The sequence below is a fragment of the Bemisia tabaci genome, chromosome 2 (assembly GCF_918797505.1).
Source record: "Bemisia tabaci chromosome 2, PGI_BMITA_v3".
NCBI classification, from domain to species: Eukaryota; Metazoa; Arthropoda; class Insecta; order Hemiptera; family Aleyrodidae; genus Bemisia; species Bemisia tabaci.
In genome coordinates, this window is record NC_092794.1 from 73827526 (window position 1) to 73842075 (window position 14550).

A 14550-nucleotide genomic window follows, 5' to 3' on the forward strand; every position below is an offset into this window, starting at 1 on the left:
ACCCGAACTAATTTTTGCCAAAATTGTCAGTTAGACAGTTTTGTTCCTAAGCCCTTGATTTGTCAGTTACTATCATCAACTGACGAGGACTGAAAGCAACTTAAGTACCTGTAGATAAAGTCATCCTAATTGTGAAGCTTTTTAGAAGTATGCAAAGAAGTTCACCCTTTCGGCAAGTCTTTTTCTTACGCTACAGAAATAAACACATATTTATACATTCATATGGAACCTATTAAATTGGAAGAAGAATGAGACAGAGCATCATTTTGAAATAGATAAAACTTTACTAAGCAATTAAAGAATAATATACATACAAAAATTTATGGAGAGGAACTAGATTTTCAAAATAAATCAAATCAATTATTTGAAAATATAAGTCTATGATTGCAGTGCCTAGTACGGTGAGCATAAATTTTTCTTCTTGAAATTCAGTAGTTGACCAAAGGTCTGAAAAATACAAACAAATAAATGTCGTTTAATCACGTGATAAATATCAAAGAAAAACTTCACCCCCTCTGACTCAATATTTGAAACGGTAAAGCAGAAACTTGTATTTTTAAATGGTTAATGATAACTAAATTTTAATGAGATTGTTCAATATTAAATAAATTAAACGCTTGTATTTGTAAAAAGTAAAGGGGGACTCTATTCACAGGAGTTTTCCCAGACTTTTTGAAATTCTTTTAAACAATGAAAAGTTAGTTCAAAGTTGCATATTTTGAGCTTTCATTTAAACATGTATTGCCACGAAAGCTAAGGTGGTGACCGCAGGACCCTTCTGTCGGGATTTGTGGTTTGCGCAATCATTATCATTGCACAACTGCACGGACCATGGATCACGGGTATTTTCTGGACGCCACAATTGAAAAGTTTCGGATTTTTAACCACATCTCATGTTATATTCACAAAATACAATATCGCAACATTAATTCCTTGGTAATTGCAAAACAATCAACAAGGTAAGAAGGCTGGAAGTAGACTACACAAAATACAACTTTCGTTCCATTTAACATTTCTTGATTTCATGAAAATATTGAGAATGAAATTTTCTTTCAAACACTACACCTAGTACGAAAATGATTGAACTGTGCCAACACAAACTCTGGGTGCAATCTAAACCACGTTGAAATTTTGACAGCACAAGAAAATTCAAGGTTGGATAAGCAGAATTTCCGGACATTAAGCTAACTTTTCTCAATTCAATAAAATTTGCTGACTTCTCCAGAACTTGTTACCTTGTAGGGGATAGAGAGATAAAAAGATATAGAAACTGCAGAGCAACATTACCTTCTAGATACAGGTTCATCATCTGAATTTCTACTGTGGCTATCATCCCGATTGAACGGAGGTTGTTCTTTGTAGTAGTTACTCCTCTCTGCGTTGTATCGACTTCCTTGATCATAGCTGTGACCATCTCCATAATTCCGACTCCTGTCGAATCTACCTACATTTCGACTGTCTCTTTCTATGTGCCTGTAGTCTCTTTCTACATATCGCTCTCGGTACTTGTCATCTGGTTGGTATCGATCTCGAGGGTACCTATCATTGGGTCTATAAGGCTCAGTGTCACGAGCACTAACCCGTTCGTAATGGTCTCGTTTCACATCTTCTTCTTCTTCTTCTTCTTCTGAGATGTGACTCCTGTAAAGAAGATACAACAGAAATGCGGTAAGTATAGTTCACAAATTATCTATCACCAGGGGTCAGTGGGATACTCAATCTCATGTCTCATGGTTGGAGTACATGATTAAAGTAGCAGAGTAAAAAAAGGGGCATTTTCATGCGGATAGAGGATTGTAACATCCAGGGTGACAAACAAAATTTCATTTTATCATTCCCTGACTTTTCTCTGACTGCTAATGAAATTCCCTGACCTATATTCATCGGAAACACCGCTTAAGGGCTCCACCCGGTTGGCACGTCGGCACAATAACGCGACCAGCTGGCCCGTCGCGGATCCGATTTTTACGCGAAACCCGGCTCCACAAAAAATTCCCTGACTTTTTCCTACTTTTTCCCGGCCGTCTTGCGTTCCCTGACATTTCCTGGTCGCTGGTCACCCCGAACATCTGATCCTGGCGAGGAGCTGCTGTCCAAGGACCGGGTTCACCGGCATTTTTTCCTTTGTGTCCACACCGGGTCTTTGCTTGTCAGTTCGAACCTTATCAAAATGGCCCTCAGTTTACTGGTAGCCAAAATTTTTCCAAAAAATTATTTCTAATTTGTAATCTGTCAATTTCCCCTTTATTTCAACAGATTTGAATTAACGCTGCAATCCTCATGAAAAATGTAAGTATATAATTTTCAGTAAATATATTGGTGAATTACTGATCAAAATATAGGAAAAATGTGATGGAAAGTACTTACTTTAAAAGCACGGCAGAAATTTGCGAATTTTGTGATGCAATAAGGAACCGAAAATTACTCATATTTTTCATCAGAAGTTTCAGCTAATATTCGAATCCATCAAAAAGAGAGATACTTTACCAATGATAAAAAATTGGCTGGAAAAGTTTTGGCTACCAATAGACTGAAGGTCGTTGAGAAGGCCGGGCCGTTCGAGACCCAGTGCAAGGACATAATAAGAACAATACCACAGTGAGCCCAATCTGGACCCGACGGCTGCTCACCATGTTGCAGTTCTCCGAATGAAATGCTTTAATTTTTACTCTGTCCGATGTAGTAGCACAGGCTGTAGAGATCAGGCACCAGCTACAAACACATTGATAAGGAACTGACAATGAGTGAAATACGATGTAACCCAGTTTCCTTCAATAAATCCACTGCTGATTTAAGGTTCTCTTCTTCAAAATATTCTTGAAGTATCAAAGAAAGCAAGGTTTCAAATAATGCTGGTTCTTGCAATAATCAAGAAAATAATTTCCTTTAAAAGCACACAGTTACAGCACTAGTAGGAAGAGTTTGACTTACCTTGAGTGTTTAGATTTCTCAGGCGATTTGGATTTTGATCTCGACCTAGATCTTGATCCGGAGGAAGAACTGGAGGAATCACTGTGTTTTGCATCACTATCATAATACTCATGGTGTCGACGAGCTCGTTCCCTGGATAATGAGGTTGAAATTAGAACATATTGAGACGACAGGGGGCGATTAAAGAAGGAACAATTCCCAGCAATAAATAATACATTTATCCTTCACATTTTGAAGAAAATGTATGCACACGATGAGATGTCAAGACATTGATTTGAAGAAATAAAATATTAAAGATCAATACCAAGGAGGTAGAAATAGTTGAGTGATGTCTGTATTACGTATGATTATTATTTCACACCTGCACACATTGATATATTTCAGGTTGGAGTTGATTTTGAGATTTTATATGGGGCACCTTTCCCTTAAAAAATCTTCCTCTCTTTACACAGAGTCACCCAGACCTACTGCACCAGGCCTTTTATTCGGTTATTTTAAGTCGGACCAAGGTGAGGACCACTAGGACAAGGAGGGGATCGAGCCCAAGGATTCCGAATTCCACTGTTTTTGAGCCACCCCGGTTCCCTTAGGAGGTACAAGGGAGGTTCCATACTTCAAACATCAGGGTTTACGACAAATTTTTAAAAATGTATCATCGGCCTAAGAAAGCACGAAAAATGTTAACCTAAATTGACACTAAGAAATCCAAAATCGACCAATCCGTGTCCAAAATACTGACCCCAGTAGGTGGGAGACAGAGTCCCCTCTTCAAAAACTGGGAGATCACTGAATTAACGTGGAGGCTCTGAAAAATATGTTTTCATGGGTAATAATTGACCTCAAGGAATCAGAATCTGGGGAACCCCTTGTCCCCAGAAGCTTCTCAGGTGGGGTACAGTGGGGACCCCACACTGGTTTTTAAAAGTTCAGGTTCCTCCCTGTGCTGCACCAGAGAAGCCTATGGGGACGAGGAAACCCCCAAAATTCTGATTCCTCCGAGTTGATTACTCATGAAAACATCTTTTTTCAGAGCCTCTGTGTCAATTTAGCGAACTTGCATTTTTTGAGGGGGGGGGGGGGGGGGGGGCTCTGTCCTCACCTTCGGAGGTCAGTATTTCGAACACAGATCGGCCGATTTTGGATTTCTTGGTGTCAATTTGGGTTAAAATTTTCCATGTTTTCTCATTCTAATGAGATATTTTTTAAATTTAGACGCAAACCCTGACTTTCGAAGTATGAGACCTCCCTTGTACCTCTTTAGGGAGCCGGGGTGGTTCCGGGGCCGTGAAATTCGGAATCCTTGGGGTAGATTCCCACTTAGTCCTGGTGGTCCTCAACTTAGTCCGACCCAACACAACCTATAAAAAGGACTGGTGCAGTAGGTCGGGGGGGGGGGGGGGGGGGGCCCATCCTGTAAATCAGGGCTGCCCGAGAATGCAGAAAATGAATTTCCCAGACACATTTTGGTAAAATCCCCTAACAATTGAAGATATGCTAGATGGTAAACGACACATCATTTGAAATAGTTGTTGTACAAAATTTGTTGTTCAAAACGTCAGACCCATTCTAGAAAGCAAATAAATGTGACTTAACAATTCTTCCTGATAAAAACTTCATTTTCCCTGATGTTTAAAAATTCCCTGATATTTCCCGATTATCCCTGACTGCGGCAACCCTGGTAGATGTGATCAGTTTAATTAGTTACTTAAAGGAGAGAAAAAATAGACAGCGAAAGAAAACTAAACTTCTCTAAAATGAAGAGTCTGCTTGAAACTTGAGAGTGGTATAAATGAATGTGTAAGTCGAGTTAGCCAGGTCTATTTGATTTCTAATAGAGAGTTACACTAAACTCATCAGAGATTTGAAGAAAAACCAGACTTGCTTCTTTCCTGTAATTTAATTCGATTAATTTTGGTATCAGTCTGTCAACAACCTTCTCATGATAAATATTGGACCAACGGTGCTTCTTCTGCCAAATTCTATTCTTTTGATCAAAAATAAACAAAGCTAAAAAATTATTTGATACCCGTACTCTAAAATAAAACCACCAGGGATAGAAATTTCAACATTAACAAAATTGGATAAATAATGCGTGTAACTTAAAGCTAAACGTTTATTTTACAGGCACTTCAATACAAAATCACTCTCCCAAAAATTTTGTGTGCCAAAAACTAAATATGACAGAAAATTGATTTGGCAATCTTGTTGAGTCACTGGCTTACTCAAGTAGCCCCTATAAATGAAATTATGAAAAAGTTGACCAACCTCCTGCGCCGCTTAATTGAGATCTCTCTGATTTCAACAGCTCTCTCAAGCTGCTCTTTAGCCTGTTTCTGCACACGCTCCTTTTCTGCCCGTTTGTCCGCTTTCACTAAATTTTTAAAACTTTAGTCAAGATTGGATGATGAAACAAATACCATTTTCGAGATAGAATTTGGGTTTTGACAAACTTTAAAGAGGGATATTCAAATAAAGTGCACAACGTGATATTCTGCAATTGCTTTTCACATGAAAAAGTCTGAAGAGGCTAATGAAGGAATCTGAATATTCAGTTCAAAGGACCATTAAAAAGACAAGACTTTATGCATTAAAGGACCTTATTCCAAATGGGCCATTTTCAACCCCAGTCTCATCTTCGAAATATTTTCAGAGTTTATAGAGGATTACTTTCCAATTCAAAAACACCAATGATTTTACAAATCGGATAATTAGGGTGGGAGGGGGTTAAAGTTAAAACTTTGAACCAGCATTTTGTGGACAATTTGTCGTAAAGAAATGATCTTGGTCTCGAAGTTAAGAAAAGTTATCAGCTTCTGGGTGATACTTACAAAATTGGTCTTTTTGAAATTTTCATCTATTGCTGCCATGTTGCCGTAGTTCAAATTATAATTTTTTTAAATTTTGAGCTACGGCATTAAAAGGATCCCACAAATCATAACAAAACTATTTTCTTGTGAAAGTAAACCATCTAAACTTTACAACTAACACAAAATCATCCTGGGAAAATAATTAAGAGCGGAGTTATGATTTCTTAAAGTTGACGCGATGCACAAAGACCTGGCATTTAATACCTCCTAAGGTCATTTCTGGACTAAATCGTTTGAGAAAAACGACAAGATCAGGACAAAAGAATACTATACAATGGATACAGGGAGCTCAAAGTTTCAATCATAAAACATTTATGTACATCTCAATGATTCGCTAGGGAGAAATAAAAGTCTTATAATTTAGAGGTCATCATGAATTTTCAATTTTAAAATTTTCTTCTACCATTGCCAAATTGTATCGTGGCCAAAAATTTTCAATACATCAGATTAACACCTAACAGCTCTTATTTGGAGAAAAAGAGAAATTGCTCAGAAAAAGTACAGTCTGAGCTTCAGAAAAATCCAAGTCCATCCCAGAGAAACAGTTTGCAGCAGACTTATAGATTTTAAAAATTGATGCGGCGAGCATCATCTGAGCCTCATCCTGTAACATTGATAAGCCTTGATTTCTTGGTTGTCTTTGAATCATTTTCTTGAGGAATGAACTAAAGAGAATAAAATTACAAAATCTTGGGACTCGTAGTGGGGGAGCATGAGTGATCTTGGGACTCAGAACATACCAGGTACCCACGCATTGTGTCAACTTTGAAAAATCATTACTCTGCTCCAAATTTTTTTCCCAGGATGAACTTTTGCTTGTCTTAAAGCTTAGATCGTCTGCTTTTATGAGCAAATATTTTTATTATGTTTCATGGGAGCCGCTTAACACCACAGCTTAAAATGTTCAAAAGAGAAAATTTGTGCATTTTGAAATGATAGATGAAAATTTCAAAATAGACCAAGTTTGTAAATATCACCGAAAGGCTGACAATTTTCTTTGAATTTTGACACCACTATCATTTCTCTAAAACAAACTGTTCCCATAATATTCCAGTTTAAAATTTAATTATGACCCTCTCCCACCCTAATTATGCAATTTTAAAAATCATCAGAGTTTTCAGAATCCGAAAGTGATCCTCTATCAACCATGAAAATATTTCGGAGATAAAGCCGAGGTTGGAGATGGCCGATTTTTAATGAGTTCCTTCGAAATTCGGCTCTGCAGATCAAGAAAATCATTCTATCTGCTTCAGGCCTATGCCTATAACTTACTTGGATTAACCTCATCGTTTGCATACAATCACTAGTTTATAAAACTTTGAGCATTTGGAGATCTACAATTATGACTTGGTTTCTTCGGTTTTTTTCTTGAGCATAAAAACGTCAAGTCCTATGGAAGTTAAAATTTTAGGATACGGAAGTGACCTGTTGTGATGCTGAAGTCAACATTAATGTGTAGAAACAACTCTCACAAAGAACAGAGGCTTTGTATGAATGGTTCTGGCACACATCACTCTTCATGTATTAATTTTCATGACCATTTTTCTCTACCCGCGTTTAATTGAGAATTTATGGAAAGCACCAGAAGGAATTTCTTCTCTGAATTTCATGACACAAAGAAAACGAACGATGAGGATGTTCGTAAGATAATGCTCCAGAGTCGCTGAGAAAAAGTCTTCCTCATGACAGGGTCAGTTCCCATACAAATAGAGAATGGATAAGCCATCAAGTTGAGATAAAATCAGAATACTGACATTGACGATTCAATAGTGCTTGCATTTTCTTTTTGAGGCGTTCTTGCGGTGTTAATTTTGAACTACTCGAATCAGCCCGCAACGATGATTGACCCTGAAAAAACACTATTGTTACAAGTGCAAGAAAAACTTGAAAATTGGTGAGGGGGTTGGTCAAAATTATCATGCTACATTGGAATCAGGGAGAAAGATTTAAGGGGTATGAGCTTACTTTACATCAGGAACGCTTTCTTTTAAAATACTAGGGTTTTTCAATTGTTTAATACGTAGCTCACGATGGGACTGAAAGAACTAATTACCTTGGCTAAAAGTGTTTCCATTTTTAAAAGATGCAATACAAGGGTAGCTGTACATTTATACCTTGAAGAGTATTATTTAGAAAATTCAGGTTAAGCATACCTACTTCACAGGGAGATGAATAAGAGCCATAAATTTAGAGGAAAATATAATGTGCCTTTTGTGGATTAAAATGAGAATTTTGAAATACTGACTTGCAGGCCTAGTTTAATAGTTTCTTTAATATCAATTGTGACACGTCCCATGTGTCGGTGGAATATTTTTCATTAAAAGCCAATCTCATTAACAAATTCAAAGTCATATGGATTGTTAAGAGCTGACACTGACAGATAATAAGTGTTACAAATATTCTTATGCTAAATTGATGCTGTCTCTGAATCTATCATACAGCAAATTACAAAAATTACTATTGAAGATTGTAACACAGCTGTACAAGGTCAATTTTTTGGCGTGTTTTTGCAAAAAATAAATAAAAAAAATTCTGACAAAAATATGAGGGGTAGTGAACAAATGAAAAAAGAATTAAAATAAAAGATAGGACAAGAAAAAAAGGAAGAAAAAAAAATGAAGAAAATTCAGGAAAGAGTAAAAAAAAAATGAGAAAATGCAGATGCAAAGCAGTGAGTCTAAAACTCATGATCTCCATTAATTTTTTTTTTTTTTCCCCGAGCCTTTTTGAGAAGAAAAGGAAATCAGCTCACAGACCTGAAACATTAGTCTCATAGATAAGCTTGGTTTATTTCTTTTTCTTTTCTGGGGGAGTAGGGGGGAGGAGGGAAGAAGCATCAAAAAAATACTCAATTCTTGCAATTTCAATAGTGTAAAAAAAAGTATTCTTTTAAAACTTCTTGCCACTCATCTCTCTTTAGCACCAACACCTATCTGAAGGAATTAAAATAGTTTACACGTGCATACAGTTAAACCTGTAGGGTCAGTTTCATTTTACATTTCTTTAGTGTAAGTGCAGAACAGACTTAACATGGAAATGAATGAGCCTCTCAGTTAAAGACGAAGGTATAATCGTCGAAACTCAGATAAATTTCCCTGGTATTTTGAAGAATCGAAGTTACACTTTACATTTAGAATAATAATTTTCTGATAGTATCAGGCATGTTCTGAATAACATGACTGCATAAATTGTGTCTATCTTGATTTTAGACATGAGTGACAGTCATACTCTCCAGCCGAAAGGAGCTGTAACTTTTTTTTTTAGAATGTGTGATAAATTTATGTAGTGAGTGACGGTAGTTCTTAATTGAAGAGTAAGTTCCTTAACAGCATACCTCCATTAAATGAGATTTGAATCAATTTTAACACCTGATTTTTTTGTGATGTTTTTCCGACCAGAAAAATCCAGTGGTTTTGACCACAAGATTCTAACCCAACTTCTTGTTGAATGGTATGTTAAGATGGTATTGGTGGTACACATTATTGTAAAGAATGACTTCAGTCATTGGGGTGTTTAAAGGGTGATATCTTTGACAACATTGGATAAAGAAAGTTGGTATTTAGACAAAAATCATTACTTTTTGTTCATCAACCCCAAAACCATCTAAACAAAATTCGATAACTGAAGGAACAGACACATTTTTATCATTAACATGAATGACAGAGACTCTAACTTTAATGGGTTTGTAAGGTTCCTGGCAACTATTATAAATTTAAATTTTTGACACAGGAAACACTCATCGAATAATGGAATACAAAAGTCATTCATGACAATTCAGCAATAATACTGAACAGCAGCATAACTAAAAAAGAGCTGCAAGCCAAAGAAATGCAGCTGGTTGTGAACAAGAATTAATGAAAAATTAAAAAAGGACTGAGTATTGATTCTTACTGACTTTGGATCTTCCTCTCGAATTACCAAACGAAACTGACCTACAGAAACAACAAAGAAAGAGACTAACTTTTAGCGAGTCACGAATATTAGTTTGGTACAAAGAACAAAAATCTAATTAATTTAATATACATAACCAGAGATAACAAAAAAAGTATAAAACAGATGGGGAACCGAAATAACAAACTGAGAGCTAATATACGAAATCCAGAAAACTGGAAAATTAATAAACTCAAACTCAAAAATTAAAATTAAAAAAAAAAAAATTTAATTTTGTGAGTTTGGGTTTTTTTTATCTTCCAGTTTTTTTTATTTTGTACAATTTAAAATAAGATTGTTCACATTGTGAGTTTCATTAGACTTAAAACCTAAGAGTAAGTTACTACCGTATACACTGCAGTACACATGCGTTCCAGACTTGAGACCTAGTTGTTTTGATATGGAATGACTCAGTTTGAAAATCAAAGAAATGCCCTTTTCGCTGATATTTAAGACAATCGTTGCTGTACAACTATGATTGGGGTTTCCATTAATACATTGAGAAAATACTAAAAATGCTGAGGTCGTAAAGAGTCCTCCTTGTTTTCTACAGAGGATGACAGCTTTACCACTCTGTTGCGCCCATAAGTTTTGCTTCTATGTTTGTTTTTTTGTACAACCCAGATGTAGAGTTATTATCACTTGAGGACTCACTAAGAGCCTGCTGCAGGAAAGAAACCATTACATACAACTAGCATGAATAAAGCTTGAGCAAGTATGCTTAACTGATATGTTGTTCCTGACTCGCTGTAGTACCTCCAGCTCTTTACTTAAGCTCTAAGTAAATTGGAGAGCTCTCATGTTTTAATTACAAAGTAAAAAAAGAACTCACCTAATGGACTAGGGAAAAACATAAGAGATTAGTGATTGACTTACTGATGTGAAGTTGATTTATTTGCCGAAGTATTGTTTTCATCCTCAGAGGATACTTCTAATTCGGAAGAATCGGAATCTTTCTTATGCCGTCCATAGTACCTGGAATCCCGGATAAAATCAAGATTAAAGGCTAAGATAGTTCAATGCATCTTCAATATGTAATGGAGAATTTGCAACAGTTTGAAATTTGGTGAATTTCATGTTTAAAAAAAACTGCAGAAATGACCAAGCATGAGAATATCTTTGGTTCAAAAATGAAAAATTAATTGCGAAGATGTGACCAAAAGACCAAATTGGCCAGAATACATGGGTATAATTGGAAAATGCCACCTAATGAAGTAACGCGGCAGTACACTTTCTCACTTATGAATCTTCCCACTCAAAAAAAAATATGAAAAATACCTCAAACTCGGGAAATTAATAGAAGTCAGATGAAGAAATAGAAATTTGTAAGCAAATTCTCCATTGCTCACAATGCTTAAAACACAAAGAATAATTCGAACTTGAGACACTTAGTATTTGTTTGGATGAAAATATCTTATCTTTATTTGTTTGGATGAAAAGATCTTATCCTTATTTCTTACTATCATTATTTCATATGATTAATTACTTGAATTGAGAATACGGTACTATCTCCCTATAAAGATCGGTAACAGACCGCACGAATTCAATACAGAGAAATTTTGGTTATAAAGAACAGTGCTTGGCGAAAAAGCAAGGGCAAGCACGAAATTACATCATCCCCTAATTCTTCGCAATAGGGGTGATCGAAGTTCCCGACTTGTGCGCTATACAATCTGAATAGGGAAAAAAGGTGGCCAAATTGCATGTAGATTACGGGAAAAATTGTCCGCAGCCGTAATTCTAACGGGAACATGGCGCTCAAGCCCTTCGAATATTTGCATCATTAAAATGCCTAAAATATCAGGTTTTTCCTCATTCCGGTCGGTGTAGGTGCCCTCAAACACGCAATTGCATCAACAAGCACATGGGATCCTACGTATTTTTTCACGAGGAATCGATTTTACCGGTTTTCAAAACGATATATCGTTGTATTTAATCAATATATCGATTTTTCATTCGATTTCTGAGAAAAATTTGGTAATTTTTAACATTAACTGTATCAAATTCTATTAATTAGTGATATATAGGCAAAAGTTTTAATGCATAAGTAAACTAGTGCTCACATAAACTTTTATACACAAGGCACTCAGCTTCAAAGCAGCTTATACTGACCATTCTTCAGTTAGGGTAAGTACTAGACGATGACCGGTATGCCGGGATTCTCGGCGTCTCAGCAATCGCGTTTCATGGCTCATCATTCGAAAAAACATTTTTTCTCGACATCTGACGACGGGTACCTAGTGAAGGTGAGTTGCCTTTTGGCATCGAATGACGAGGAAAAAATCCTGGCTCCATAGGACAACACTTTTATTGAAAACATGAGGTTCGAACTTCCAAAATCTCAAAGAGGGTTATTCATATAGGCGAAAAATGTACCCAGCCCGGAATGTACGAAAGTTTGTGGGCTGATAGTACTAGTTGAGAGAGGCTTATCCCTAGCTCCGTTTTTGCAGGAACCCCAGGGAAACAGCGTTGCCATTTTTTAAAGCCGTAACCTTCAAACATCCATAACTTTCGCAGAAATGCAGTTACAGAGCTCGTATTTATACCAAAAGATGCAAAAAATTACGTTCTATCGACCAATGCCAGAGAAATTTTAATTTCACTCCATTGTTGCCACGTTTTGGCCATTTTTTTAATTTTCGTAATTATTTAAAATCACGTTACCGCCTAAAAAGTGTTTGCGGTTGGTGGGGATTGAATGAAAACCCGTCGGAATTATTGTTCGTTCGATTCCGCATCCATCGATATATTATACTTTTCGTGGTTGGAATTGTTTATTTATCGAATCGATGGTTTCTTCTATCTCTCTGCAACGACAGTGGTGACCGACAGTAACGAGATATCGAAATTTAAAGCTACCGAATTACTCAAGCGGTCCGATGAGTAGTTTTGGCGAGGGGCCTAGATCCATTGCTCTTGATCTTTATACAATATCGATATCTCGGTACTGTCAGGCACCACTGCCGTTGCAGAGAGATAGAAGAAACCATCGATTCGATAAATAAACAATTCTAACCACAGAGTAAGGCTGAACGTGATTAAATAAGTAATACATTTTTTTGTGATTGCGGTGGCGGTTTCCATGAAAACTGGCAACCCCGCCTCTACGCGAATTCCGACGGAAATTAGGCAATGTTGTCAACACCATGTCGCAAATGGTCAGTTTATGTTAACAAATGTAGCTGGATAAGATTAAATGAGTACTACTTTAAATTGTGATCGCAGCGGTGGTTTTCATTGAAAACCGGCAACACCGCCGCGACTTGAATTCCTAAAAATCATGTGAAAGTTTCAAAAAAGCGCAAAACATGAACTGAATTTTCGAATTTTGTTTGGTCTAGGCGTTTTGCTTTAACACGGTGTTGCGAAACGTACCTAAACGGGGGTATCGGGCGTGTTGCCGAATTTTCAAATCGCTACAACTGTTCCACGCTGTTCGCTGTCGCTGTTCCCTAAGTCTCTCAGAAAAGTATAATATATCGATGGATGCGGAATCGAACGAACAATAATTCCGACGGGTTTTCATTCAATCCCCACCAACCGCAAACACTTTTTTAGGCGGTAAAGTGATTTTAAATAATTACGAAAATTAAAAAAATGGCCAAAACGTGGCAACAATGGAGTGAAATTAAAATTTCTCTGGCATTGGTCGATAGAACGTAATTTTTTGCATCTTTTGGTATAAATACGAGCTCTGTAACTGCATTTCTGCGAAAGTTATGGATGTTTGAAGGTTACGGCTTTAAAAAATGGCAACGCTGTTTCCCTGGGGTTCCTGCAAAAACGGAGCTAGGGATAAGCCTCTCTCAACTAGTACTATCAGCCCACAAACTTTCGTACATTCCGGGCTGGGTACATTTTTCGCCTATATGAATAACCCTCTTTTAGTTTATACCGTGTTTTTTTTTTTTTCTAAAATAATTTCTGGATGATAGAAAAGACACAACTGACACGTACCATACGTGTTTTAATAAATAATTTGAGTCAATGAATCGATTTTTGTGGTTGAAAAATTAAGATATCAATTTAAAATATCGTTTATTGCGATACTTTGTCCGAAAAAGCGATTTTTTTGTGTATATCCTATGAAATTTTTATTCATTAATGCAAGCCTTTGATAAATCGACATTTTGACTTCAAAAATAGATTCCTAAAGAAAAAATACAAAGGGCATTGGGGTAATACTTGCTTAAGGTACGTAGAAATGTTGACAACTAAGGTGCAATTTGTATGAATTTTCAAACTGAATTTGCTGATGGGTCATTCCACGCGAAATCATCCAGCGATTCTTGCTTGACCGACCCTGACTGACAAAATACTTTTTTTTATGATCTATCTCTTTGTTTGACGCTAAAATTTCTGTATCACCAAGGGAAATGAAGTGACTTTGGGACTGAATTGAGATGTATGTGGACTAAAAAACGGCAAAAACTCCTATTTTGAGGATTTTATTTTAAACTTTTATGAACCGTACCTCAGTTGTCAACATTTCTACGTACTTTAAGCAAGTATTACCCAAATGCCTTTGTATTTTTTCTTGAGGAATCTATTTTTGAAGCCAAAATGTCAATTTATCAAAGGCTTGCATTGATGAATCAAAATTTCTTAGGATATACACAAAAAAATAGCTTTTTCGGACAAAGTATCGCAATAAACGATATTTTAAATTGATATCTTAATTTTTCAACCACAAAAATCGATTCATTGACTCAAATTATTTATTAAAACACGTATGGTACGTGTCAGTTGCGTCTTTTCTATCATCCAGAAATTATCTTAGAAAAAAAAACACGGTAAAAACGAAAATTTGAGATTTTGG

The 14550-nt window shown here is 36.3% G+C and overlaps 1 protein-coding gene across 2 annotated transcripts in view; it reads right to left on the reverse strand.

Annotated features, from left to right (window-relative positions):
* Positions 1 to 261: 261 nt before the first annotated feature.
* Positions 262 to 14550, reverse strand: part of LOC109037549 (uncharacterized) — a 54461-nt gene continuing 40172 nt past the window's right edge. Inside the window, exons 13-19 of one of the 2 annotated variants that reach the window (XM_072296217.1) lie at positions 10605 to 10703; positions 9694 to 9730; positions 7553 to 7646; positions 5197 to 5302; positions 2932 to 3063; positions 1288 to 1641; positions 262 to 447 (exon numbers count right to left, since the gene is read on the reverse strand). In XM_072296217.1, coding sequence (XP_072152318.1) covers positions 429 to 447; positions 1288 to 1641; positions 2932 to 3063; positions 5197 to 5302; positions 7553 to 7646; positions 9694 to 9730; positions 10605 to 10703 — 841 coding nt within the window. In that variant the 3' untranslated portion in view covers positions 262 to 428. Of the gene's footprint in view, positions 448 to 1287; positions 1642 to 2931; positions 3064 to 5196; positions 5303 to 7552; positions 7647 to 9689; positions 9731 to 10604; positions 10704 to 14550 lie in introns of both variants that reach the window. The other variant, XM_072296218.1, reaches the window with a different exon arrangement.